Source organism: Chrysoperla carnea, chromosome 3 (assembly GCF_905475395.1).
Source record: "Chrysoperla carnea chromosome 3, inChrCarn1.1, whole genome shotgun sequence".
NCBI classification, from domain to species: domain Eukaryota; kingdom Metazoa; phylum Arthropoda; class Insecta; order Neuroptera; family Chrysopidae; genus Chrysoperla; species Chrysoperla carnea.
In genome coordinates, this window is record NC_058339.1 from 52,608,605 (window position 1) to 52,636,527 (window position 27,923).

The window sequence follows — 27,923 nt, forward strand, 5'->3', positions numbered from 1 at the left end:
TTTATTTTCTAATTTCCAATCATTTGAAACTGTAAATAATTTTTGTTTCAGACGATTTACAGTTCAAAATATTTGTATTTGGATGTGAAAAACTACCTAACTACTAATTAAAAATTTTTAAATTACATTAAAGCTTCTCTGAAGGCTCCTAAAAATTGAACTGGTTAATTATGATATAATAATGGGCAACTATGCCAAGTTTCATTAAATTCAGAATGCAAAGTCTATTACTGATAGTACCACCTTAAGGTTATAAACCAGTTTTTTTTCATCAACTTGGCAGTGAAAAATATTTGCCAAAATAAAATAAAACAGGTTGCTGACTAGTTTGCTTATTTTTTAAATAACCATAATACAGGAAAACTATTTCAATTACGCCTTTTAAGATTGAGAACGATAGAAAATATTTGATATTCATATTATCACATTGCAAAATGCTATTTTTTTTTCATTCAATCAGAAACAGAAATCGTAAATTAAAACGCAAAGGTCTGTAAGACAGTTTTTAATATAGAGCTTATCGTTTTGGGATCGAAAATCGACCTTGAATTTAATACTTACCTTTACTTCTACTTAGTATGTCACACCATTGCTCCAGTTCCTTCAAAATTTGTACAGCTGGTTAGCAGAGATAACTTACAGAAATATTACTTCCTACTGAAAAAACTCAATACAAACTCTTATAGAGATCTTGCGATGAAAATAAAAACAAAAATTTTAGACTTTTATATTTCTTTATTAACTTTATTTAAAAGAGAATTTTATTTTTAAAAAAGTTACTCCCAAGTATTGTCTTCATTAAAAATCTTTTTCTTCGATGGGACTACTTCTTCTTCATCAGCAAAACTTTCTTCATCTTCTTCAATGTGTCGTTTAACTGCAGGCGATACTATAACAACATTTTCAATATTAGTAATCTAACTTGCATACCGAAATTTTTGTAATTAATATTGGATAAAAAAGCTTAGAAATGTGAATAGTGCAAAATTTCTTTTTAATAAAATAATTTTAGACACAAATTTTTTAAAACATCGCGTAAATTTTGTCCAATATTATTACATAATTTTAGAATTCTTGTCGGATTTAGTTTTATGTTACCTCATTATAGCTCCTGATGAAAAAGAAAGACCGTTCAATAATCCACCATTCCAAAAATGTAGATATCAGACAACCATCCACACAAGGATATGGAAATTATATAAAAATTCCAAACATTTCAACTATCAACTATAGAATGTGATAAAATAAACCTAAAGCCGACACAATTAATAAAAAACGACGTGATTTGTCCTATTGCTCACAGCAAATAATAAAAGGATAAAGGTTCAAATGAGAACGTCAAAAGATGTATGTTTTGAGGGAATTAATCAAAATTCAAAAAACCCCCAAAAATGCGGTTTTTTCTTTGTGGTTCTCTATAAACTGAACCGATTTTCTTGAAACATAGCTAAGAACACTCCTCGTCAAATTACCTTTCAAACAAACAAACAAATCAAAATCGGTACATCCATTTTTGAGCTATGAACCCACAGACAGATAAACACATACTCATACATAATGCTCAATGCTCTCTTTTTGGTTCGAGGGTTCACAGTTACCGAATATATACAATTCTTAATCCAAAATTTAAAAAAATTATTATTTTTATTCATTATAAATAAATACATTTAAAATATATATCTTTAAATATGTATTATGTGATAACAATATTGACTTAAATATTATAACCAGGGTTGCCAGATTATTTGGTTAAAAAGACCTTTAAAAAGCAATACACCTGACACTAAGTTCGCATTTTTATCTGAAAATTTCATAATTGACCAAAATAACACTATAAATAAAAATTCTGATCATCATTATTGATATAAAAATCTGATAATCATTATTGAAAAAAAAAAAATAAAAAAAATAATTCTCTGTTTTTGGTTTTTATTTTGAAATCGATCCGAGACATTCGTGTTCATATGTGATTTTTTATGTAATTTTGACGTTTATTTGACACATAAAATACAAAAATCGGGAACCCTTTACAATTAATCGTGTAGTTTCCCAGATATCGCTTTAAATCTTCAGATTTCAAGAATTTTCTGATACTACACGGACGAATAATATGATAATCGGATTCATTTGACAATAATTCAAGTATTTTCTATGGTATCGATCGAAATCTTAAATGTAGAAAACCATTAAAAAAGACTAAGAAACAAAAAATTCGTAAAGCAGGAGTATGGGTAAAAAACATAAGATTTACTGTTAAAACATAAGATCTGGCAGCTCTGATTATAAGGATATTTTTAAATATGCAACAAAATTTTCTAAAAAATGACATCACAATGATTAAATATATATTTTTTTAATTCAGAAATTTCAATATTAATTGTTGTAATTCTTTGAGATTTCTGCCGAGGCTAACACCGAGCTTCCTCAAATGGTTGCGATGTCATTTCATTTCAAACATATTATTTAGTAAAATTTTCTGACAATTATTATTATTGTGATAATACGTTCGGAATGTTTATGTAATTATTCAAAGCTCGCTGTTGCCATTGTATTTAGCAGGAACCAAATACACTTATAAAAAATTTTACTATTAAATAAATAAATATAATTAAATCATAAAACTGCACATACAGAAAAAACTAAAAATGAAAAAAAAAGTGAAAACATTGACAGTGGTTTGTATGACGCGTTGTATTTCAGCATTTTTTAAGTGTTTCAAGATCTCTCCAAACGTGTTTCAAAATCTCTCTAAAATTTCTAATACTTTTACGTTGTTAATATTATAGTAGAAAATTTTTGTGCGAAAATTAAGTGTAAAAATAAAAAATATTTTGAAATTCGGGAAATGGATGGATTTCATTTAAAGTCTTTAATGTATGTAATACCTAATAACGAATGTTGGATTGAACAATTCTGATTCAGAAATTGAATCATTTAATAGATTTTGGAAAAACAAAAGTCAAAGAAATTACATAATCTGATAAATTCAATCTTTCTTGAATCAAATTTGACCAATCTTTAAAAGCCGGAAAACACAGGAAGTTTTAGCTAATTCCCAGTAATATGGGCGTTTAATATAGCTTCAGAGGGTTGTGCCTTCCTGAATCCTCTGCAACATAGAAGCAATGTAACAGGGCGATTATTTGTCAAGAGACAAGCGGATTAAACTACGAATGAATAATCATAACAATAACCTGGAAGTGAATAAGCAATAGCTCAATAAACATAGCGAGGATTCTCTCCGAGGATTCAAATTCAGGTAAAAAATATAAATTTTAAACATAAAATAAAGTTAAAACATCAAACTCAGTGTTTTAGATTACAAGGTTTTGGATAGCTTACAAGGGGGATTTTCTGTCAGCAAATTTGGCGCAAAGAAAATTCACTCCTTACTCGAAATTTCCCCCCACCCTGCTGTAACAAATCGCTCCTTGTGTGTCTCCAACCTTATCATAAAAAATTTAATTTAATTACTTCCCCGTTACATTTAGGTACTAAAAATCTTTAAAATAACTTATTTTCTTCTAAAATATTAAACATGATTTGTTAAACATTTGAATCGATTCACACACCTGGTTTTAGAGGTAAGACACCGTACGGTACAATAACGATATAAATATAAATATCATTCGACGCTGCGTAGCCGCGACGGTGCATACGTTTAAACATCAGATGTGGTCCGAACGTTTAAAATTTTAACTTTACTAATAAAATATAACTAATATAAATGATTAAAAACAAAATAATGATCACAGTGAAAATTTTCTTTGCAATTTCCTGTAGTCCTCTATATGGACCTGCAAGTTATTGAAAAAAAAAGTTTTATTAATGACAAAATGAAACGTATAAAAGTTAAATTTACCTTTTGAGCATGTTAAAATTTGTAACGGTTTTTTTTCATTTTCAATTTCAATCTCTTCATCGGAATCATGTTCAGGGGAACTGGCACATCCGAGTAATTTTGCTATTTTGCTAGCTGGAATTCTAACATAAATAAATAATAGGATTAAAAATTGTTAAGTGATAATGAAGGACACTTCACAAACTTTACGGAAAATGACTTTTGGTCGAATTTTGGTGTGAATTGCAAATTTCAATTTTCTTACAAATTTTGTGCCGTGAATATATAATTTGACTACAATTTTCATATCAAGTCAAATTGAAATTTTATTTATCTTATTTAATATTGGCAGCGCACATGAAGCCTTGGAGTAAATACCATTATTTTGTTGGTATGTTAGTGTTCTTTGATCATATTATAAATTTGAGATATTTAATTTAATATACAAAAAGGGGCACGGATCTTGATTTTAAACAGCTTCAGAGTTCTAGAAACACCAATTTCTCATATTCTTTGTATAAATCTTTGAAACTGTTAATATTCGAGTTTCGTGCCGATTTAATCATAAATTACATTATATTTCAAATTCAATGATATTGACCAAACGCCATTTTCTACAAGATTTGGAAGTGTACTTCGACGATTTTCTTTATAAAGAATATTGTATAAATTTTAAGCAATGAAATCTTAATTTTTCATTCTTTCATGTGCCAATCAACAATTTTGTATGTATAAATTTCCTTGAACGAATTTTACTAAAACTATTACAAAAGTTCGGCTATGGTTTAAAGTTGGAAAATCTCTAGTACTTTTATATATTTGTCTTGCATTATTATTAAGTGAAAATTGTTTAATTGCAATGAATCTGATTGAAATTGTATGCCATGTTAAACATTATCCATATTTTTACGTGTTAGATCAGAGGCCATCAATAAATTACGTTTCACATTAAGGAGAAGGGAGAGGGTCGACGAAATGTGGTATTGTGTTTAAACGCGAAATTTATACATTCTTTACGACTTTATGTTAAATTTATTCAAGATTATTTTGAATGGGGGAAAAATTGTTTAACTGCTGTTTTAATTTAATTATTTCAATATTTAAAATTGAAAAATATGCGATTTCAAAGGGAAGGAGGTCAAAAAACATAAAATTTGTGTGACGTAATTTATGGATGACCTCTAACTTCTCATAAAAGAAGTACCGTTTTCTCCTGAGTTTATATTAGTGTAAGTTTATATAAAGCTCAAAGTTTCGTAAAAATTATTGCTCTAGAAAATCTGATACCAGAAAGTATAGCTTCTATTCCTGTAATTATTGAATTAAAAAATTAATAAAATAAAAATAATATTAAAAATCAGTGAATCTCTATGAAGGCTTCTTATATTAATAGCGAATCAATAGCAAATACATGACTTAAACCGCAGAACATTCAGATTTCATAAAATATAAGAGTTATACTTTATACATCATATCGCAGTTGCAATGTAAAACATAGCAGTAATATAATTTTGCTAGATTTCTCTATCATTAATTAATCCGAGGCACCGAGCACTCAACGTTCACTGTCTTGAGCGAGACGTGCGAGGGTGATGTTTTTAGTTTCAGAAATTAAAATAGGCCTAGCTACTTGAAATCGAGTGCGAACTTGAAAGACAACCGAACTTGAAAGACGTCGTCTGTCTCGGGCTGTCAAGTAATCTCATACATACTCGTACATCTACAGCAGCCAGAAATTCTAGGTCACATGGCATGCGGCATTCAATTATAAAATAATAGGCTTTTATCCAATAAGAATAAATAGGTTGGATAAAAGATTTTAATGATTAATCATGGCATGTAGATAACAAAACACAAGATTAATTTTTTTTAAATACAATTCTTTAAAATTATACATAGTCATGTGACAGCAAACACCAGTCAGATGTACTTTGAAGGTACTACGTCACGCCATATGAAAGGCTATGTAAGGTTACAAAAACAAGAACATGGAAACTTGCAAATACTTGCAAACTTGCAAATAGAAATATTATTGCATGTCACGGTTTGATGCCATTCAGGACGCCATAACACTTTGTTTTAGAAGTAAATTTGAATTGGTTTTTTTAAATGCAAAATACATAAGGTAACTAGTATTTTTTTTTTAAATAATACTTTCTTGGTGTAAATCAGAAACTAATGTTACGTATAAACCAATTTTTCAAAAGGACAAAAGCCTATTGAAGATAATAAAATATAAACTCAATAATATTTTGTTGTTAAAAATATTTTTTAATATTATAAATCAATAATATTTAAATAAAATATTAATTACAACTGCTCTAGCTATTATTCTTTGGAGTGATCAAAAAAGGAAGTTTACTTTTTTATCTTTTAGGCATTATTTTCAAGATAAGAACAATTTCGAAATGAAGAGTTTTGGAAAAAAATGTTTCTTCTAAATTCTAACAAAAAATATATTTTATGAAGATTAAAGTTTTCGCAGATAATCGAATCACCATGAATGTTATCAATATTGAATCGTCTGAAATGCAACTAGCACATTATAATCTGCTGAGATAGATTATAATACGATTTCATTTACTTGTGACCACATCATATACATCTTGTATAAAATCTGATACATTACTGATATGACTAGTCGTAAGTCGGCCCTTATGAAAAACACCATGTGTGGTCCAGATTACCTGCAATGCCAATATGTCCACAATCTACATACTTTATGTATAGTTGAAACGATTTATAGATACACTTCTCGCTAGTTATTTCTATTGCATCAAGTTTTACATTCAAATATATATACTTCGATATCAAATAAATTTAATATTTATGAAAAAAAAATTAATAATCATAATCATAATAGTAATATTTAAGTGTATCATGATAGCGAATATAAACACCTTAGATCATACAGTCTTAGGCTAAGAATTATCAATTGGACTTTACAACTAAATGAGCATATACTAGACTCTAAGAGTCTCAAGGTAAATTTGCAAACCACATCAAGAAAATACAAAATTCTTTCGTTTATGCTTCCGGTGGTAATATGTATCAAACTCAACCGACCAGAACCTGATATCTAGACATTCTTCTTAATCAGAGACTATTCTGGAGACTCCGGGTCATGCAAATGGAATATTGAGAAACTTTGGAACTTATATCTTCAAACGATTTGCTAACTATACATTTCGATCCTTATGCCTATGCTATTCTATTTGTCGTTGGTCAAAAAAAAGAATTAAGCACGATCCAACTACTTTTTTTATTACAATTCCTATTAAACATAGAATGTGTATAGAAAACACCGTCCAAACATCCAACATAATCCAAAAAAATCAATTTTTTGTACTTGATGACATCATCAAAATTATGCAAAAATGTTGTCCTATCTCATCTCCGATTATGTAACTACTCAATTTGGGTTCGATTTTTTAAATTTTACACATACGTGGTTAGTGACCAATGGTGATCACAACCCACTTTAAAGGTTTAAATCATCTCAGATCGTCCCTGAATTTAAAAAAAAAAATAATTTTTGCGCCAATTAAACTAGTAAATATACTCGATGTATTTATAAAAAACTTTATACACAATACGCGAGTTGGGCATTTTTGTAGTACATTGAGATCAATTCCGTTTCCAATAGGGGACCGGACTACATTTTTTTTTTTATCATTTCAGGTGATGAATTCTCACTGGGCGGGCAGAAAAGTGAAATTGGTATTTAAAAATCTTTACTAGTATGCAAGATATGAACGTTTAAAATTCCTAATTAAACAAAGAGGAAGATAATCACTAGTGACGTCATACGTAGGTATGACTTCTTCGTTTTTTAATCAATGTTAATTTCACTTTCAAATTTTGTGATGATAACAAGTCTAGTTTTACATTTTTATGGGTAATATGGCCAATTCGACATCAGGATTATCCTGAAAGAGATACGAAAGGGATATTAGCAGCTACACGAAAGTAAGTATTACTGATTTATCTACCTTTTAATTTTATCAAACAATTGAAATACACATTCTTTATTTAGGTGTATAAGATCTAAGATATCCACAGAATCAAGCAACCAATATGAATGTCACTAACATATATACTACGTTACAACGAAGTTGTAATTCTGTCTTGTGTTCAATATTTATTATATATTGATATAGCTTTGTATATTAAAAAATAAAAAATTATTTTAATAAAATATTAATTTTATTGAATGTATGAATGTATGTACGGACGAACGGACCGGGTCTAGTACAACGGACAAAGTAGAGATATGTGTTTAATATTTAAATTTCTGTATGATATATCTATTAAAAAGCCGCGCCGAGGCAAAACGACGTGCTGTTATGGGTATAGAAATAGTTAATTTATTTATAATCCCGGACGAAATTGATTTTGTACGAACAGAGTCAATGGAATCGCTTCGAACATTCGCTCTGGTAACAGAGTGCTTAGCTTTCTGAAGTATAACCATTGTTTCTTAAGGTCCCTTCTTTTTATGAGATTTATCATGCTCTAACGTATAAGATTAATATCATGAAATTAGATTTTCGCAAAATAGTGTAATAGATTATGTTCCGCAGAGCAATGTATTAGTCCACTTTTATTTCTAATTTGCGTAATAATCTACTCAGTTATGTTGATTTTTTGCTTCTATTCTTGGTTAATTTTCTAGCAATATTCAAATCAGTTACTTTTTATTACAGTGAGGTTTATTATTGGAGTACTTGTTAGCTATATAATTATTAATATAGAAAAAACAAGTGCAAACAAACAATTAACTGCGTCAATTGTTGAAACACCATGTATAGACAATGTTGATTACGCGATTGTTTGTTTTTTTACATCATGTAAGTAAAGAAAGATAGCCACTCTTACACACCAAGTAATAAGAGTATCTTTCTTCTCACTCCCTCAGTGTAACGTATAAATTTAAAATAAATACAATTCCTGTACACATACTATATATTGTTTCTAACCTAATTTTCGCAATCACGGGTAAACAGTGATGTTTTCGAAAAAATAATTGACAAAAGTTGTTTAGTTTTTTATAATATTTTTTTCTTTGAAACTTAAGTTCTCTCTCTAGCGATTTACATGATTGGTCCTACGGATCCAAGATCCAATTGACCTATGTTGCTCATTTAAGAACTTTACCCGCTTTTTACGTTCTGAGTACGCTATAAGAATATCTACTCGACATCTCTTTTCGTTTTTGAGTTATCATGTTTACAGACGGACAGACAGACAGACAGGCAAAAGGACAGGCAATGGACTAATTAGGAGTTTTTAAGAAACCTATATAAAATTTTTTCGTATCATCAATATTTTTAAGATATATACATGATATATATGAAAATTAGAGACATGTTTGGCTTAACAAGCAATTGCCTCCTCTATTTTCATTCAACGGATGTCTCGATAGCTTAACATAAGGCATAATAAAATATTTTATCTAACAATAAATTGTTTTTTGCTATTGACTTGAAATCGCATCCATAGAAAATAAAATCGTTTATTTGTCTCCACATTTTTCCCTGCATAAACAGAATAGCGTTTTGATAAATTATGTTACAATTTTATTATTGATTCTATATGGAAAGAGAATAAATATTTGACTGCATTCACAGTCAATATAAATTGTGCACCGGATGTCTCCACAAAGTTGAGTATAAACTCAGCCAGCAAGTAAGATTTGACATTTTTTCTCTACAAATTGTTTTCCTTTGACACATTTTATATTAAAATTGAGCGCCAATAAATGAAAATATTTTCAGATATGGAAATCGTTAATCCTGAAGATCCTGATCAGAATAATGAGAAAAACTTATTAAATTAGTATATTGTCATTAAAAAAGTAAAATTTTTTGTTCGATACAGTTTTCCGCAAACCGTACAGTTTAGCAAAAACGGACTGAAAAGTTTAAGCCGAAATTTTTCTCTCGTATAATTGTTTTATCGAAATCTAGGCAGTATCCGAAAAAAGTTTTCCAATAAATCCAATAAAAATCGTTCGTTTTTCTATAAAGACCGATTTAGTTCAAATTCAATGAACAAACTCACGAAAAGCTAGATTTTTGTTGTCACTTACTGTCTAAACCATTCGGTTTTTACAAAAAAAAAAAACCTTTCAAACAAAAAATGTTTGCATATTTATAAAGAACGACTTTCTAATTTGAAGCGTTCATCTAATTCTTGTCAGTTATGAATCAGAGTGAGGTTTAAATTGAACCTGAAAACTTAGATCGAATTCGATGTCGGTTTAAAATGTATCCTTTTGAAACTAATATTTTTCGTTTGAACCATTTTCTTCGATTAAATTTTTTTATCGAGTTTTAAGCATATGTCAACTTAAAAAGGCACACCATTTATATGGTATGAGTGTAAATATTATTTTTGTCCAAATGGGCTAAATAGCTAGATTGGGCCATGAAAATAAGTAAGTTCTTAATGTAATAACCGACGACGTTTGGTAAAGCGTTAGCGTATAAAAGTTAGCCAAGTCAAATGAAACACTCGTTATTATGCAATTGTAATTGCATATATTATGAACATAATGGTTAAATTATAGATACGATTCTAGCCCACACAATATTATTTATTCATATGATTGTAAAATAACCATGAATTTAGTTAAGAAAATCTTAATGGCATTCTAAAAATTTATTACATTTTATTTGCACTATAGTACAATAAAATTAAATATCTATAAGGAAAAAGTGTTGCGTCTTTGAAATTTGGCACAGTTGTTTATTAGGGTAAGCCAACATTGTATCAAAAAATCGACTTCTCAGAGAGAGTGGGGGTCTTTTTTTTTGGTGATATTAGTTTAAAAAAATTTTTAAATATAACTTGTTACTCATAAAATACTCAATTGAGATAATACTCAATTGACCTATGTTGCTCATTTACGAACTCGACCTCACTTTTTACGTCCTAAGCACACAAAATTTCAGCTCGATATCTCTTTTTGTTTTTGAGTTATCATGTTGACAGACGGACAAACAGACAAAAATTCAATTTGTATTCAAATTTTTTTAATTTATTACATTGGTTTTTTATAATTTATAAACAAAAATGATTTTTTAAATCTCCCCCCGCCTGAGTAGATTTTTCGGTACGAAGTTGTTACAACCAAATGAACAACTGTGCCAAATTTCAAAGATGCAACACTTTTTCCTTATATATTATTACCATGATTTTTTAAATAATTTTACTGTACTACTAAAGATAATTTTATCTAATGCTCGTTCGCTCTCAATAAAATGCTTCTTTAGTATAATTTATTTATTCGGTTTAATGTTACAGATTAAATTACTAGGGTTGTCAAATATATTCATTTAAAATTAAGTTCATAAAAGTAGAAACACTTTTCAGTGACTCAGTCTTATCTATTTGTCATAAATTGAATATAGCAGTTGATATTTCGACTAGCAAGCCAAAATATCATATTATAGTAATTTAATTTTATCTATGCATTTTCTACATTAATGAATGATGTAAAATTCCATTTTAACTGAATATTTGAGCCAAATAATATTTCCTATAAAATTTCCTGAAATTGATCCGAGAAATCGCTCTTTAAATGAATCCGTTTTGTGGGGGGAGAGGGTCAAAATTATGTTATGTGTAAATAAATACCTTTCGGGTTTTGCCGAAATTGAGGACAACATGTGTTTCTCGATTATTAAGAAATTGGAATTTGATAAAAATCCGTACATATAGTAAATTATTCCAAAAAAATCTGTGTGTGTGAAACCTTATATTTTGGATAATTTTTTAGCGTTTTCTCAAGAACTATTCATCTAAGGATCAAATGAATTGAATTTATGTATTTTTTGGAGTCTATAATCTCAAAGTAATAATCATTATTAAATATATAAGCGTTCTAATAAAAAGAACCGTTCTATAAAAATTCTTATAAACCCTGTTTAAACAATAAACCAATAATAATTAAACATAAAATATAATGATATATTTTTTTTTAAGTATTAAAAGTATCTTAAATATACAAAGTGTCCCAAAATCACCGGACCAAAATTAAACTGCATATTGAAACTACAATATTCCTTACAAAATTCTAAGTCGAAAAATCCTTCGGCGTTTTCGATTTTAACGTTAACAGTTATATTCGTTGGAAATAAAGATTACTGTAATTTATCGTTAAGGTTATATTTTCGGTTTAATATTTACAAGTTTACGTTCTAAGTTCTAGAATATAACGCTTGAATCAAGAACATATGTATTAATGACGTAAAACTAAAGTGGAAAGGTTAGCAGGAAAAATGGCGCTTATCTGAGCGAGGTCTAATCCTCTCAGTCGTTGCGTACTTTGTACAACGTATCAGGCTATCTTTTGTTTTTTCAATAAATTGAAAGTGATTGAAAATATGTTTTCATTCGCTTATGCAGCCTGATGCTCAGTACAAAGTACACAACGACCGATGGCTAGACTCCGCCCAGATAGGCACATTAAATTCAGCCACGGACGCTTAATGCTCGGCATTGAGTTTCATGTCCTTGGATTAAATTTTTTAATTTCAGATTTTTGAACTTAGCGCAAAAAATGATCTGGTGATAAATTAAAGTAAACTTTATTTCTTTCAACTTTGGTTTTTATAAAAATTTGTGTTTCTCAAATATTAATTGAGAAATTCTTAAAATTATAGCCGACAGTTAAAGAAGCCTTAATTGGTGCGTCCGATCGAAAAACGCCAAAAAACTTTACTTCTTAAAATTTCATAAAAAATTCGTCGTTTCTATTTTGTCCGATGATTTAAGGACATCCTGTATAATGAATAGATCATGAACTGAACGAATAATTAATATAAATATGATAACGTAATTCGGAAAGCATTAAACAATAACAATTATAATTATAATTATATTACTCTTTATAAATAATAATAATACGTACTTAGAAGTACTTATAACGTCTGTCAATTACATACCAAGTACAATTATTTATACATTGAAATAAAACAAATTATAATATTTATTGATAGTATTGAGGTTTATGTATGTTAGTTATATGCACAATATCAAACTCATTCAGACATAGACAGTTCAAATTCACAATTCGAAACATATATAAATGTTTTAGAAAAATTTTTATGTGTGTACATTTGGATATCACATATATGTTAAATACAGAGTTGGAAATCTTTCACGTCTCAGTTTTATAAACTGTTGAAATGTGATTTTACCATGCGAACAAAATTTTTGTACCCGATTTTTATTGATTTGGTTAGTAAACTTAAAAACTTGCAAACAAATAATACTCAAAGTATATGTGAAACACATATCAAGTTATACAAATTTTAGTCCCAGGTTTGTAACAGATTGATAATATAAGCAAAATTCTGGTATGCGTGTTAATAAAATCATCTAATTTGTCCATTTCCGTTTGTTCGTCCGCCTTTCTGTCTGTCTGTTTGTACGTCCGCCTGCAGTGCAAAACTCGAAAACGAAAACAGATATCGAGTTGAACTTTTTATAGCGTGCTCAGGACGTAAAAATTGAGTTTGATTTCGTAAATTAGTAACATAGGTCAATTGAGTTTTGGATCCGTAACATCCATCTTGTAAACCATGAGATAGAGATAAAGAGATAGAGCAAAAACTTTGGTGTCCATTTTTTCCAAAACTATAAAAGATAGAGAGTTGAAAACTTGTATGTAGCTTCAAATAGTGATTTTGTGGAATATTTTTTAAAAACACAAAAAAAATTATAGAAATTTTTATAATTTATTAAAAATAATGCAAGCTCGGACATCTAACACTTTCTACACAGGGTATTTCAACAATTAACTCAGTCAATTGTTTGTTTCCACTTGTTTCAGAATTTGATAAAATTTGATATATATGGTTCAATAATATCGCAGGAAATCGTTTCTGAAGTATATTTTGGAGAAATTATCAGCAATATATCGGGAATTAACTATCTAGTCTTCAAATGGATTGAATTTTTTTTTCTATCTTTTTTACCTCAAAAACAAAACAATAAAAAAAGAAAGCTACTGTCATCATAATATGTTCAAAAAAAATGATCGGAAGTTTACAAGTATCGAAAGGATTAAAAATAGATTATTGTTTTCTACAGTTTTTTCAACCCTTTCAATAGGTGCAAACTTTTCACAATTTTTTTTCACATATTGTATTGTCAGTAACTTTTTTACATGCCCAAAAATCATGGAAAATCACAATTTGAATAAATTAATAATATACATAATTTCCAATACTATATAAACATTATAGCATATAACGACCACATGCATGTTTAAAGCTCATTTTGATATAAAACTAACGTTTGTACGTTGTTAATATATCAGTTGACTAGCCATGATCTCTATCCGCTAAGAAAAACATTACTTGCAATTACATGCAGTAATTCACATCAAGTCTGTCATTGAGAATAAAAACGATTAAATATGTCTAGTCAAGTTTAGTTAATATACCAAGGAAATCAATAATTCTCTAATAAAATACATGTAAAACTGACAAAATCAACTATCAAATCCAATAAACTTAAAGATCGATAAAATTTACTTCCGATATGAAATTTAATAATTTTTGGATTGGTAAATTAGTTTTAACGACATGGCAAACCAAAAGCATTTTTATAAATGGAAATAACATAAGCCAAAATCCAACCTTAGCTTGATTAACGTCACACGGTTTTATTTAAACCGAAACTTCTCATAATCAAAATTCGCACCAGAGACCTTTGACAACAAAAACGAAGCTCTGGAGAATTAAGGTTTCGAATAATTTTTTGATTAACCATTCAAAGTGTTATTTATAAAACTCATACAACCATTCACAACAACAATTTTTCATTCGATTTCTCAAATTAATTCGCCTTTCATTAAAATTAGGGAAAGGATACGATTTCAAACAAAATAAGTTTTAAGTAAATTTTTTCAGTTTATTTTTCCCTATAGCGATTTTGTCCAATTATGGGAGATAATTGTTTATCGATTGTAGTATTATAGATGTAATCATACCGTAATTTTACATTCCTTTATTTCTGCGCTGGGATAAACACTCGACCCACGAACCCATATAACAAGAACGTGAAACTCATATGCCGAGCTATAAGCATCCGTGGCTGAATTTACGACGCCTATCTGGGCAGGGTCTAGTCATCATTCGTTGCGTACTTTATACAGGCTGTCTTTTTCTCGAACGAGTTTCAACTGATTTACAAAAAAGGCAAAAAATTGAAAACAAATTCAGCCTGATGCGCCGCACAAAGTACGCAACGACCTAGGGCTAGATCTCGTCCAGATAGATGCCTTTTTTCCTGTTACCCTCTCCACACGAGTTTCACGTCCTTGTTATATGGGTTCGTGACTCGACCATATTGGCAAATCAGGTGACTGTCAAACTTCAAACATATATTGTAAGGTTATATTTTGTAAACGAGGATGACTTTTTGTAAAATGGTGGAGAGCTGATATCAAAGATGGCGGGTCGTTTCCTCGATAATGTTGATTGATGTGTATTAGTTTTATGCGTACGAACACGACTTTAATACTTTATTTCACTATGTAATTATAAAGTGTAGAGTATATAAGAAAACAATTTCCGTTTTAAAAAAAGAGTCCAAAAAGTGAATTAAATGTAGATGGCACTGGTGTACTCAAACCAATTAAAAACAGTCAGATAAATATCTAAATAAGTTGTTAGAGAAGGATAAGGAAGTAGTCCCTATTTTCATGAGCACCATTGTGGCCATGTACTGAAACATATTTTTACGTTTTTTGGTGGGCACTTTTTGAGTTTAAAAAGCCATATAAGATTGTTATCCTTTATTTCTACCATCCATATATGTAACATTTCAGTAGTATCCTCTACCTACTACGTACCCAACGAATAATTACAAGGTTATCGTGTAATATTATTTTGCTTTTTATTATAATTTCCACATTTTCCAGAATTCAATTTATACAAAGAATTTCCAATTTTCATAGCTGAATAATCCTTAATTAATTTCAACAGAATATCCTAGGCAAAGATATTCTGAGACACTCTGTATATAAAGTGTTATTAAAATATAAAATAACGCACCATATATGCGTTACAACAGTCGAATACAAACATTTTAAACCACATAATTTGTTATATAAAAACAAAGAATCGCACATAAAGTTTAAAATTGCAACTAAACACCTGATGTTCATAGTTTAAAAAAAACGTATCGACTCTATTTTTTATGTATATTGGTAGATTTATTTCACGTTCAAGATTTGTGCATACTGAATATGTATATCCGTAAGATTAAGAATAATAGGATAGCATTGCAGAGTGCTAGGCACCACAACTGTGCGGTATTTATACAAACGGAATACATATATAATATTATGTATAGAAAATTCTTATATGGTCACTAATGGACATTTTATACATATATTATTATCATAGAGCATGTTAATATATATAAATTATAAAATTATACAAAGCGTTTCAAAATTATTATAGGGGTTTCAGGTGTTTGTCTCCGTACAATATTGTAAAAATGTTGTGTATCTTGTAGTAAATAAAATTGCAACACAGTCGACATTTTTTTATTTGCGCTTCACAAATTATTTTTTGGCACTGATAAACACACAATAGATAATCATATTCACCAGCCATTATGGGTATAGTTGTTTATTTATCATTACGATATGTTTTATTAAAAATGAGAAACTACTTTTAGTATGTATATCTCCATATATCGGCTTTCGATGTTATTAAACTTTTTTGTAGCTCATTTTTACTAGTTGACGCTGGGCATATCTTGTATTTTTTGATCTAGATGGAATCCTAGTTTGACGCTCAAAGTCAGCGTCAAGCGTCATCATGAGGTTACATCTTAACAGCGATTATTGTTAAGAATAAAACTTATTTCATACGCTTTTGATGAGTTACATCATACTATAGTTTTTAAAAAGGATCAAATTATTAGCTGCAATAATATTTTTATTATTATTAAATCACTTGATATGCACGTACTACGCCTTAAAAACGCAAAAAAATTATGGAACAGAATTATTACTAACACAATGATTATTGTGTTATTTTTATTCGATATAAGCGAATTTGTTGGTAGCAACTAGACCTGGATTACTCCAGTTTTAACAGATAAAATGCATCTGATAAAAAGCCAGAGATATGATAACATTTACAGCCAATATTCGTAGAGAGCACATCATATGGTCGATCAACTGAGCCGATCATAGCGCTCGATGCGGACAAAATTTCGTTAAATCATGCTCACGTTCAGAATTAAAATAAATTTTATATTTAAATTTTGTATATAATAAATTCCATTTTATATCTGGAAGATTAAATAAATAATATGAATATTTAAAAAATTTAACAATAACAGTTTTTGATAGATGAAATCTGTCTATTTGATAGTTCATATAATATTTGCTTTCGTTATTGTGTTTATTCCACTTACTTTTGCCGGCTGATTCAAGGAAAAAAATTTAATTCAACTTAGACTGTAACTTTTATATACGAAGAATATATTTTTTACTTTAAATTCTATTTTTATAATAAAAAATTGGTTTCCAACACATAGTAACTAACATTTTAGAGCATGATTTAATGTTGTCGTCAGATGTCGTTTCCATCGTGCTCTCTATGAATAGATTATAGATGATTTTGTGGATAAATAATAAAGCACCAAATAGAATTTTAGTACCAGAAATATTTCTAAATTTATCAATTGAGCGTAAATTATTTCAAATTTAATTAAGTGTTAATTTTTTATCGCCTGTAACCATCTTAATCATACACTGTACGTCCGGTATTTTAACGGTATTATTATGATAACAAACTTAATTAAGCTATTTACCATCAGAATCGCTCATCGTATTTAGCCTGTAATCAGAGAAAATTAAAAAATAATCGCACTTTTTTAAGTTAACAGACCGATGGCAGTTAAGACACAACTTTTTATTTACATAAACAAACGCCCTTTTAAAAATAACTGATGATTGGCACACTTATAACTCAAGCGAACACTTTCAATTTTTGTAAAGGCGAACAAATATTAAATATAACAAAAAAAAAAAAAAAAAAAATACTCACTCAGGATAGGATGGAAATTCTTTTTTCTCTTTCAGGGATTCTTTAATTGGTAATGGTTTTGCAGCATTCATTAAAGCTTCATACTTAAAAAATGATAACAATTTACATTGTTTACTTTTGCTTAAACCCTTTAAAGCTTTTTTTGCTGTTGCCTCATTTGGCAAACACACATAGGCACTTGACTCGTTTATCCAAACAACTGAGATGCGGCCTATTGAAAAAATGTAAATATTAAAAAAAATTACATAGAATTCTGTAAGCAATATATCAATTTTTACTTACCATAGCCATGAAAGAATGTTTCAATATCTTTAGTTTTCCAGTTACTGGAAAATGATGCATGCAAAATGTGATCCCGTTTTGGTTTCACTATAAGTGGAAAATGAAATTTATTAGATTCAAATGATTAAAAAGTCCTTCGTACATGAAAATACCCAAGCATCTGAGTAATGGTTCGTACAGAAGGCAGTTTTGAATAATTTCTGAAGTATGCTCTTTTCGCGTACGATTTTAGATAGTATCTCATAAACTGCTATCGCCAAATTATCAATTATTGAAAATGTTCTTTGTATTTTGAATTGAATTCATCTTTTTATACAAAGATCATATAGAAACTGGATGTTTTAAATATATCTTTTTAAAGAAAATGAAAGAAAACTGTATTCATTAGTAGGAATGAAATTTGAATGTCTGTGTAATTATTGGGGCAGAAATTTTTCCAACGCTTTGTCTTTTAATTGATCCAAGGGTTCCGGCAGTGAATTTGAAATATTTGAGCATCTGCATTTAGGAAGGGTCTGAAATTAATCGTTTTACGTTTACAACTTACAATCAGCACCTCCAATATTCATATATGGAATATCGGTTAATTTGAACACAAATATTCTGAAAATAAAATTAATATTTATTAGTTCCTTTTTTTTTTCGTAAACTTGATTTAACTTTTTTCTAACTTACTTATTTAGATAAGGATCTAAAACTGAATAATCGAGTGGAAAAACACAATCTGTAACAATATATTCGAATGAATAAGATTTATGTAGATTTATTTTTAAGATTTAAGTACTTTATTGGTAAGGATTTTTATTACTTAAATATATGACTTCTTAGTTGAATTAATAATAAATAGAGCATCGAAAAAATGAGTTTCGAGTTCGCAAATGCAACATAGGCCAATTGGGTCTTGGGCCGCGGGACCCAACTTGTAAACTGTAAGAGATAGTACAATGGTATAAACGTATAAAATGTTCCTTAATAAACAACTTTTTTATGAAACATTTTTTCGTAAACCATCATTATTTAACCGTGAAGGAGCAAATTAGGCAAAAATTTTGGTGTCTATTTACTCCTCAACTGTAATGGTAAGAGAGTTGAAAATTTGTAGGTAGTTTTTTGTGATCGATTTTAAAAAACGAAAAAAAGATTTTATAATAATATACAAGATAATTAACTCAATCAATTGTTTATTTTGACTCGTTAAAAATTAAATTTTGTTTTTTTATTTTAGCACATATCTATTCAACTTAAAAGATCGTTAAGTTTGACTTGTGTAATTTACAGTTTAAAATTTTATGAACTTCATCAAAATACCATTTATATTCCGCATCCTTAACTAATGGTTTTCATTAGATTTGCACAAAGATTAATACTGGAATTTAAAAAAATATTAATTTTCCCTATCCCTTATAAAAGGCATGTTCTGTACAATGTTTATACTGTTTAAAAAAGAATGAATAAATAAATTGAATTAAATCATTTGATACAATTATCTAAATTAGTACTTCAATTCGTAATAAATTTACTGAGAACTAAATATGGATTTTCCCTAAATTTTCTATGAGTAACTTACCAATAAATTTTAGCATAGATAAAAATGAAACACCCGTAATAAATGCATCATATGCAGCTTCATGACCTTTATCAGCGGAAACTGTATAACCTTTTCCACCAGACACTACATCTGAAAATTGAAGAAAAAATTCAAATTTATGTGCCCTTTTAATCGATAATCGTTAAAATGATAACCAAAATTACCTATTTCTGGATTTTCAAAAGTCGACACTAGATGATTTAAAGTAGAAAAACGAATTTTTTCGTCAAACGGTGAACAACTTGCCATATGTTTAGTATCTAAAATACTATTTAAAAAAAATTATTAATTTCAAAAAATTATCTATAATTTAAATAAAAAACTTACTTTGGAAAACATACACTGATGATATCCTTAAAACTATAATAATCGTTGGGAATTTTTTGTAAAAAATGATTCGTTATATGCATTATATCTAAAAACATGTTATGTCCAACCACTAATTTACCCTGAAACAAATCATAAAAGTTTTCAGAGTGAGAATGTGATATCAAATTACATTCAAATTTACGTACAAATTTTTCTAATTAAATCTTTTTGGAAAAAAGCCACAAACCTTCCATAGACGAACATTTAACAGATGAATTTAGAAAACTTAAATTTAAATAATGCATTTCAATTTCTTGCAAATAGTTTATTTCTTTATTTTCACTTTCAGACTTCGATATAAGATATCTCAAAAATTTTACTCTTACTTTCCGTCTAATTCTATGGCGTTCTAACAAAATTGGATATCAAAAATGGAAACTGTCATCAGGAATATTCTTACAAAAATTATTTTTTTGAGAACTATCTTAACTTACCGATTCCGATATTCGTCGAATAACATAAGACACGCCAACAGCTTGTTGCAAATTCTTATCCTCTTCAAGTTGCTTTTCATTTTCTCGTTCTTGTTGTTGTTGCTTATTACCTCGTAAATATGCAACAACTGTGCACATACTATTAGATTCCTCTAAACTCGATTTTATATCAAATCCAACTTTTCCCTTAAATTTTTCGGCAACATTATTATAAATTACTCTTCGTAAATATGAATTATATTTGCCCAACACAAGTTCTTCGTTTGGTTCGGCTGATTTTAAAAACTCTTCAATTCGTTTGCTGAAAATAATTATTATATTTATAGTGCGAAGTATCCTTCAAATTAGTTCTAATTGTACAAAATTAGAACTAATTTTGTACAATTAAACATTTTATTTGTGAAAATAACACAGTAACACATATTTCTGTAAAGCTAATAATACCCATAGCAACAATTGTTCAAGTAACGAAAATAGTCGCAAACTAGTTAATTATCATCGACATGATAAAATGCAAGATACTCGTCAAATGAAGTATACTTGATGGACTGTTATCATCTCTCAAGACAATCATTTCGGGAATTCAAACTATTCGCCCAAATTTGTATGCAAGTTAGTTTTAACAAGTGAAAACAAACAATTGACTGAATTAATTGTTGTAATACCATGTATAGACAGTTTTGGTGACGCAATCGTTTGTTTTTTGACGCCACGTAAATAAAGATTTCCACTCTTAAATAGCCACACACACATAACTGATATTCCCATATTAATACATATTACAAATTTTTCACCTAATTAAAGCCCTCGTGGGTAAACAGTGATGTTTACAAGAAAATGTTTCAAACAAAAGTTGTTTATTTTTTTATAAGGAATATTTTTTACATTTAAACATTTGTTCTATCTATAACGGTTTACAAGATTGGTCCTACGGACCCAAGACCCTATTGACCTATGTTGCTCATTTACGAACTCGACCTCACTTTTTACGTCTTAAGCACACTATACAAATTTCAGCTTGATATCTCTTTTCGTTTTTGAGTAATCGTGATGACAGACGGACAGACGACAGACAGAATACGGTGATACGGAAATGGACTAATTCGGTGATTCTACGAACACCTAAACCAAAATTTTTTTCGTAGCATCGATATTTTTAAGCGTTACAAACTTGGGACTAAGCTTAATATAATATGTATATTTCATATACATGGTATAAAAATGTCCCGAAATGATACATTCTTTTTAACTGATCCAACTAACTCTGACCTGAGATACGCTGAGCACATGATTTTGAATATAAAATAAATTATATAAAAGTACCTAATAGACTCCACCTCTATTTGATCTTGTTCTTTCAAATTTAAAATATTATAATCGTTATTTTGATTATCCGCTCGTTTCTTTCGTTTATCATCTAACTGTTTCTTGTATGTTTCTTCTTCAGCTTTTGTTAAATATGAAATACCTCCATGAAATACTTTATTGAAATCAAAACCAGTTGATGCAAGAAATGATATACTTTGAGATTGGCATAAAAAGTTTACATTACGATTAAGGCCAGGAAGTGGTATTGGAAATATGTAAAAATTGAATGCTGATTGTTTAAATTTATTGGTATTTACATCGTATCTAGAAAATTATATGATTTGTAAATATTTTATCGAAAATAACCAAATTTCGGGTAACTTACTTGAATGTTACTAAACCTAATTGTAAAAGTAAGAATTCTGATGATCCATTTTTTAATTTTTTATAATAATCTGGTAATGTATCAAAAATTGTTGGAGTTTCATTACTATTAATGCCAGTAAATTCAGTATCAAGTGCGATAAAATCACATTCATCTATACATGTCTCGATAAACGGGAGTAAATCTTGAAAATCTAAAAACATAAATTTTATGAATAAAATGAAAATTTAAATATAATTAGTTAAAAATTTATTTTATTACTTGATCTATTAACTTCCATTTTCTATTATTTTGAATAACATTTATTTACAACGTAAATTCCAACCTCTATAACCAAATATTTTTATTCCTGTTGTTTTTACCAGAGAATATATCGGTTTACTTTTATATAGTCTTTGGTTTTTACTAATGTAATCATAAGTTTTGAGGTCTGTAAACTTAGACCACCAATGTTGATAGCTTATATGTATAGGTCGCAGTCAACTCTCTTAATTATCAGTAGACTTTTTCATTTTAAAAAGCGATTACCTTTTGTTTCGGACAGTTTGTTAAAAAACTAATGTGATAAAATGAATAACAAATATTTTGTGTCTTTGTCCAACTTATTATTATCTGCTTGAAACAATAATGAATCGTAATTTAATGAAAAGGTCTATTAACAGCCTTGCCGTTTTACTATGGAAAATAGAGAGAAGGAGCACAATCTTATATGGTTGTTTGATTCAAAATAACATTGAAAAGACGCTCGCGTAGCTAAGTGTGTGTATATGTATGAACTGTATATATATTAACTGTATTTATATGTATGCATGATCCTCTGGAACACCATCTGGAATGCCATCTTAATTAAATACAATTTTCACTTTCTCAACACAGAGATTGTGCTCCTTCCCTCTACCCTCTATACTTTTTACATAGTTGAAGTTTTAAAGTCATAGAGATATGAAAATAGAGAACGCTAGCCTGTAAGTGGATGCGATATGCGAAGGGAGAGAGAGGACTACCAGTAAGTTCCCCTATGTCCTTGTCTAATACAACTACTTACTAATACATTGTATATGTAGATATGATTGTGACAAAGACACAGGGGAACTTACTAACAGTCTTGCATCCACTTACAGGCTAGCAGATCCCTCGCGATCTCTATGTGTAATATTCTATGTTTGAAGTTTTTATTGTTAACTGAACGGCTAAATAATCTAATTGGCTACGACATATATACAGCATTACAATATTTTATTAAAATTTTAAGAACTGATTACTTATTTTATATGCATTTGATAAGTATAATTGATAAAAACTAAAATTGATTTGCTTTATTACGCAAGTGCTCATTCGTTAAGTAAAATTAATGCGCTTATAATTTTTTACTGAGGGGAATTTTTAATTTATATAACAGATTATAGTTTTTTTATGTAATAAATTATAATCTGTGACTTATACTAATAATTAATAGAAAGAAAATTTTATGCAAAAGTTAAAATATATGGCAGGATGACGATGAATTAGTCTACGGAATTTAAATCAAAATTTCAGGGGAGAAAATCTTACAGACCCTTCGATAAAAACTGATTAAATGAAAAAAGATTCAGAATTCTCTCAATATAAAATAATTCATAGTATAAGATAGACCATAGATAAATAATAATAATTTTATACTAAACTTACCTTTTAAAATTAACTTACCTTTAATTTTTACGATATACAATAACAAAAATTGCCTCCTCTAGTAAACATTTTAAACTCTTTGTGAAGCAACCCAATTTACAAAAGCTGTATAAAATTATATTTATACAAAACTTATTCCAAAGACAGTTTCAATTTACGGTCTTTAAATGCACAATAAAGAACACTGAGCGTTGAAAAAATCGTAATACTATTATTTCGGGTGTTATTTATTGAAAAATTTACAAACAATTTTATATAAACTAACAGAAAAAAACACATATATGCGTCTAATGAAAAAATGGAAAATTTTTGATGATATGATGAGAAAAAAATCAATGAAAAATAAAAATGATTTTTTTTTTATACATTTACGATTGTGTAAGCTAATAATAATTATTATACAATATGTACGTTCAGAATGGAGCTACTTCTTGTGTATATTTTACATGATTTTTTTATAGCACAAATTAGAAATCGTATAAATATATTTTTAAAATTTTATTTTTACTGCATTAATGCCTTTTTGTATGTGCAACTTATTTTAGCATTTGTATTCGCTTATTTTTTATTTTTTTTAAATTAAATATTTTACTTTTTTAAAAGAGGTATTGACGATCAAAAAGAAGAAAATCTTATTTGTATAAAAATAAGATAATTGGAAATGGCTACAAAAGCGTTTTCTATTTTAGAAAAACCCATACCTAAATATGTGTTTAATTTTATAAGTAAAGAAACCCGTCTTAGTAAGGTAGAAAATGTACGTTACTCGATCAAATTCTTTGAATTTGAGATATATTGTAATTTAAGATTTTCCTTTCCCTCAAAAGCTATCTTTGATACAAAGCAAAAATTAATTACAAACTCGAATGAGACGAAAATTAAATTGCAAAGTGAAAAAATGGATGCGTATCGAACCGTCGTTGGGAAGAGACCCAATTATTTTTTTACACGTTAAGTGCCTCACCATCAAATCACAAATCGTGATACTACTGTTGTACGTTTTTTTTAAATAAGCCTAGTGTTTTCAAATATTAATTTTGGTAATAAATGTTAGAGCCTAAATCAGGATATACAATATTCCTCAAATTAAGATTGACTGAAAATCATTCTCCATAAGTTTTACAGCGATTTCTTTGAAATTTTTTTAGCATTGTTACGCAATTTTTGTTTTATTCAAATAAACTTGTTACGGCTTAAATATTTCCTAAATAGTTTTTAAGAATAAGATTTCTTAAGATTATTGAATTAAAAATCGGAAAACACAAAAAGATCATGAATATGTTTTGATTTTTATTTTCGATATAATTTTTCAATGGCTGCAGGGTATTTGACACTTTTGGAAATAAAATATGAATATTTCCAAATCTTTCTTGGGTTTCACTGTTGGGAATACTCCTGCATAAGTATTAAAAATAAAAAACTTAAAAGATAGCAAGAACATTATAATTTTTTTCTAAGCTTATCAATCTCTTTTTAGAAAAATATTAATTAGTGGCTTCAATTCAATAATGGTATTAGCTTTTCTTTGAATGGGGTGTGGCTACAATATTCAAAACATTTTCAATAACATATTATTTAAATATTTGTTTAGATAGAAAATTAATAATTTTTCCTCTAAAGTCATTTTATATAGGTTATTGATAAAATCAATAACCTTGATTAACATAAGTTTTTTTAAATATTCAAAGAATTAGCTCACTTGCCAAATACCCTTAAAAAACGTTTTGTACTATAATAAAAAGATTTGAAATTTGTAGTTCGTATAGATTTTGAATCTTTTTACTGTACTCATTGATTGAATAATTAATTCATTGGTCTAAGACTTGATTTATTTGATTGAATTTATCAAAATGTTGTTATCGCTGCCATTATTAATTATAACACATAATAAAACTAATCGGAAATTGCCTGTAGAGAAAGCAACCGTTAAACCACAAGCTAACTAAAATGACGAAAATGGCTGCCAAAGTTAGCTACAGAATCCTAACTTACAGTAGTTGCATTCGCCAATTTGACGAGACTCATCGAATACATATAGCTAGTACATAGTTTATATTAGTACCTCAGCGTTAATTACTTCCTTAGTGGTAGTAATAATTGCTTTCGAGATCAATGGTTAAACGCAAAACCGAATGGATTATAAACATTACGCTTATTTAAGATAAATTATGCGTTTAGAATAATAATTAAGAACGTTAAGTTTAACTAATGCGAAACGCAATTATGGCTAATGAGTTGAGTTGTGGTATCGCTCTTCTTAATAGCTGATCATTGTACATTAACGATCCTATAAATCAACCCGACAAACCCATTAGTAAAACAAATTTTAAAAAAATATCATTTATTTTAATCTAAATATAGAGTCAGCTCGTATAAATAGCATATATAACTATCGTTAACAAATCAATTAATAGTTAATATATAAGTAAATAAAATTTGAAATTTAACTAGCTATCGTTTCAAAAAAAAAAAAAAATCCCCCTTGGATACTAAAAATCATATCGGTATATCGGTCAACATGCATTTGAATCATACCTAAGAATATGGACGTAACCGATTTAATCAAATAAATCAAATCCAAAGTAAAGTGACTCAGTTCGGCTGATTTAAAGATTGATTAGAAATAAAATATAAACTTGATTTTTTCATTCATTTGTGCTTAATCACTGTGTACATATTTTATGTTGGACATAAATTAAAAACTAATAAAAATGATTATTAATTATATAATTACAATGCATTATATAACAATTTCATAATAATTTGTACAATTTATATATATTTTGTAAATATGTATACATTTTAATAATATGGCGTAAAATACAAAAAAAAATAGTATGTTGATTGCATGTTGTAATTTTATTAAAAATATAAACGACATTACTAGAGATCCGCCGTATATTAATAGAATTATTCCGCTTTTCAATAAATAATTTATTTTCTTATACACAACAATTCGCTCAATAAAAAATACAATTCGCCCAATAAAAAATGATTTTTTACATGCGAGAGGCAATAATGAACTAAACGATAGCCATCAGCTGACAAATTTTATTGGTTCTTTTATGTATTAAGATACATAGTGTACTTTTTGACGTGTGCTTTTCTAATTTCGTTAATTTTTGTAAGAATCTCACACGTGTTTAAAAGAACGGTAAAAATCGAGTTCATGTAGAATGCAATGCACACGAGTGGTATTTTACAGAAGTACGGATTTTATAAACAGCTGATCAATTTCATAAAATAATTAAAATATACATCGACATTTTTCACAAAACTAGAAATTTTTCAGCTATTTTGTATTAAAATTTAATTTCATTACAATTTTTTATTCGAACTTTTGGGATATTTTACTAATACAAGTGATGTTTCGACTTATACTGAATATATAGTTAAACCCATAGACATTAAAACACACTTTGCTACGTGTATGTTGAGGATATTGATCAAACGTAGAAAAGCTTGAGACAATCAGTTTGTATGTCCTATTAATGTCTTTGTGTAAGAAGATAGAACTTCGTTGTCAAATGCTTTATTTTTTGTACTTTTACGATCATTTTTCAGACAGCATTAACAATCGAACAGTGATGTCTATGGTTACACCTTTATAAAAACCGCCAGCTCAAGTAATATATGAATGCTGTTATTTGTTTACATTGACCAATTTAAGCTCTATAATCGGCAAAACGCTGCCATATCGGTTAACGGTATAAATAAATCGAGCCATTGCCATTGAAGATATAATAAAGATTATTCGTTTCAAAAATTATAATTAAATACTCAATGTTGTTGTGTATGAAAAAACCAACTCAATCACAAAAAAGACGGAAAATTAAATTAATATGCGCATTGGATATTTAGACACACCGAAAAACAAAAAAAAAAAACTAATAAATGCAACAAAAAACATTCTGATGCAAAATTGCTTTTTATTTAAGGCTTTTCTCTTTAATAAATTTGTTGA

The 27,923-nt window shown here is 28.3% G+C and overlaps 1 protein-coding gene across 2 annotated transcripts; it reads right to left on the bottom strand.

Annotated features, from left to right (window-relative positions):
- Positions 1–763: 763 nt before the first annotated feature.
- On the bottom strand, positions 764–22,637 carry LOC123295628 (poly(A)-specific ribonuclease PARN-like). 2 transcript variants are annotated; one of them, XR_006535157.1, is made up of 14 exons: positions 22,553–22,637; positions 22,292–22,484; positions 21,922–22,230; positions 20,599–20,899; positions 20,123–20,244; positions 19,960–20,063; positions 19,775–19,885; positions 18,883–18,931; positions 18,755–18,810; positions 18,208–18,294; positions 17,926–18,136; positions 17,690–17,715; positions 3,863–3,984; positions 813–889 (listed from the first exon to the last, which is right to left on the bottom strand). XR_006535157.1 is itself a non-coding variant. In XM_044877041.1 (13 exons), exons 1-13 carry the CDS (start codon positions 22,569–22,571, stop codon positions 777–779), a joined length of 1,797 nt encoding a protein of 598 aa, XP_044732976.1. In that variant the 5' UTR covers positions 22,572–22,637; the 3' UTR covers positions 764–776. The 2 variants fall into 2 exon arrangements, 1 of the variants encoding a protein (XP_044732976.1); XM_044877041.1 differs by lacking the exon at positions 17,690–17,715 and having other exon boundaries at positions 764–889.
- Between the last annotated feature and the right edge of the window lie 5,286 nt (positions 22,638–27,923).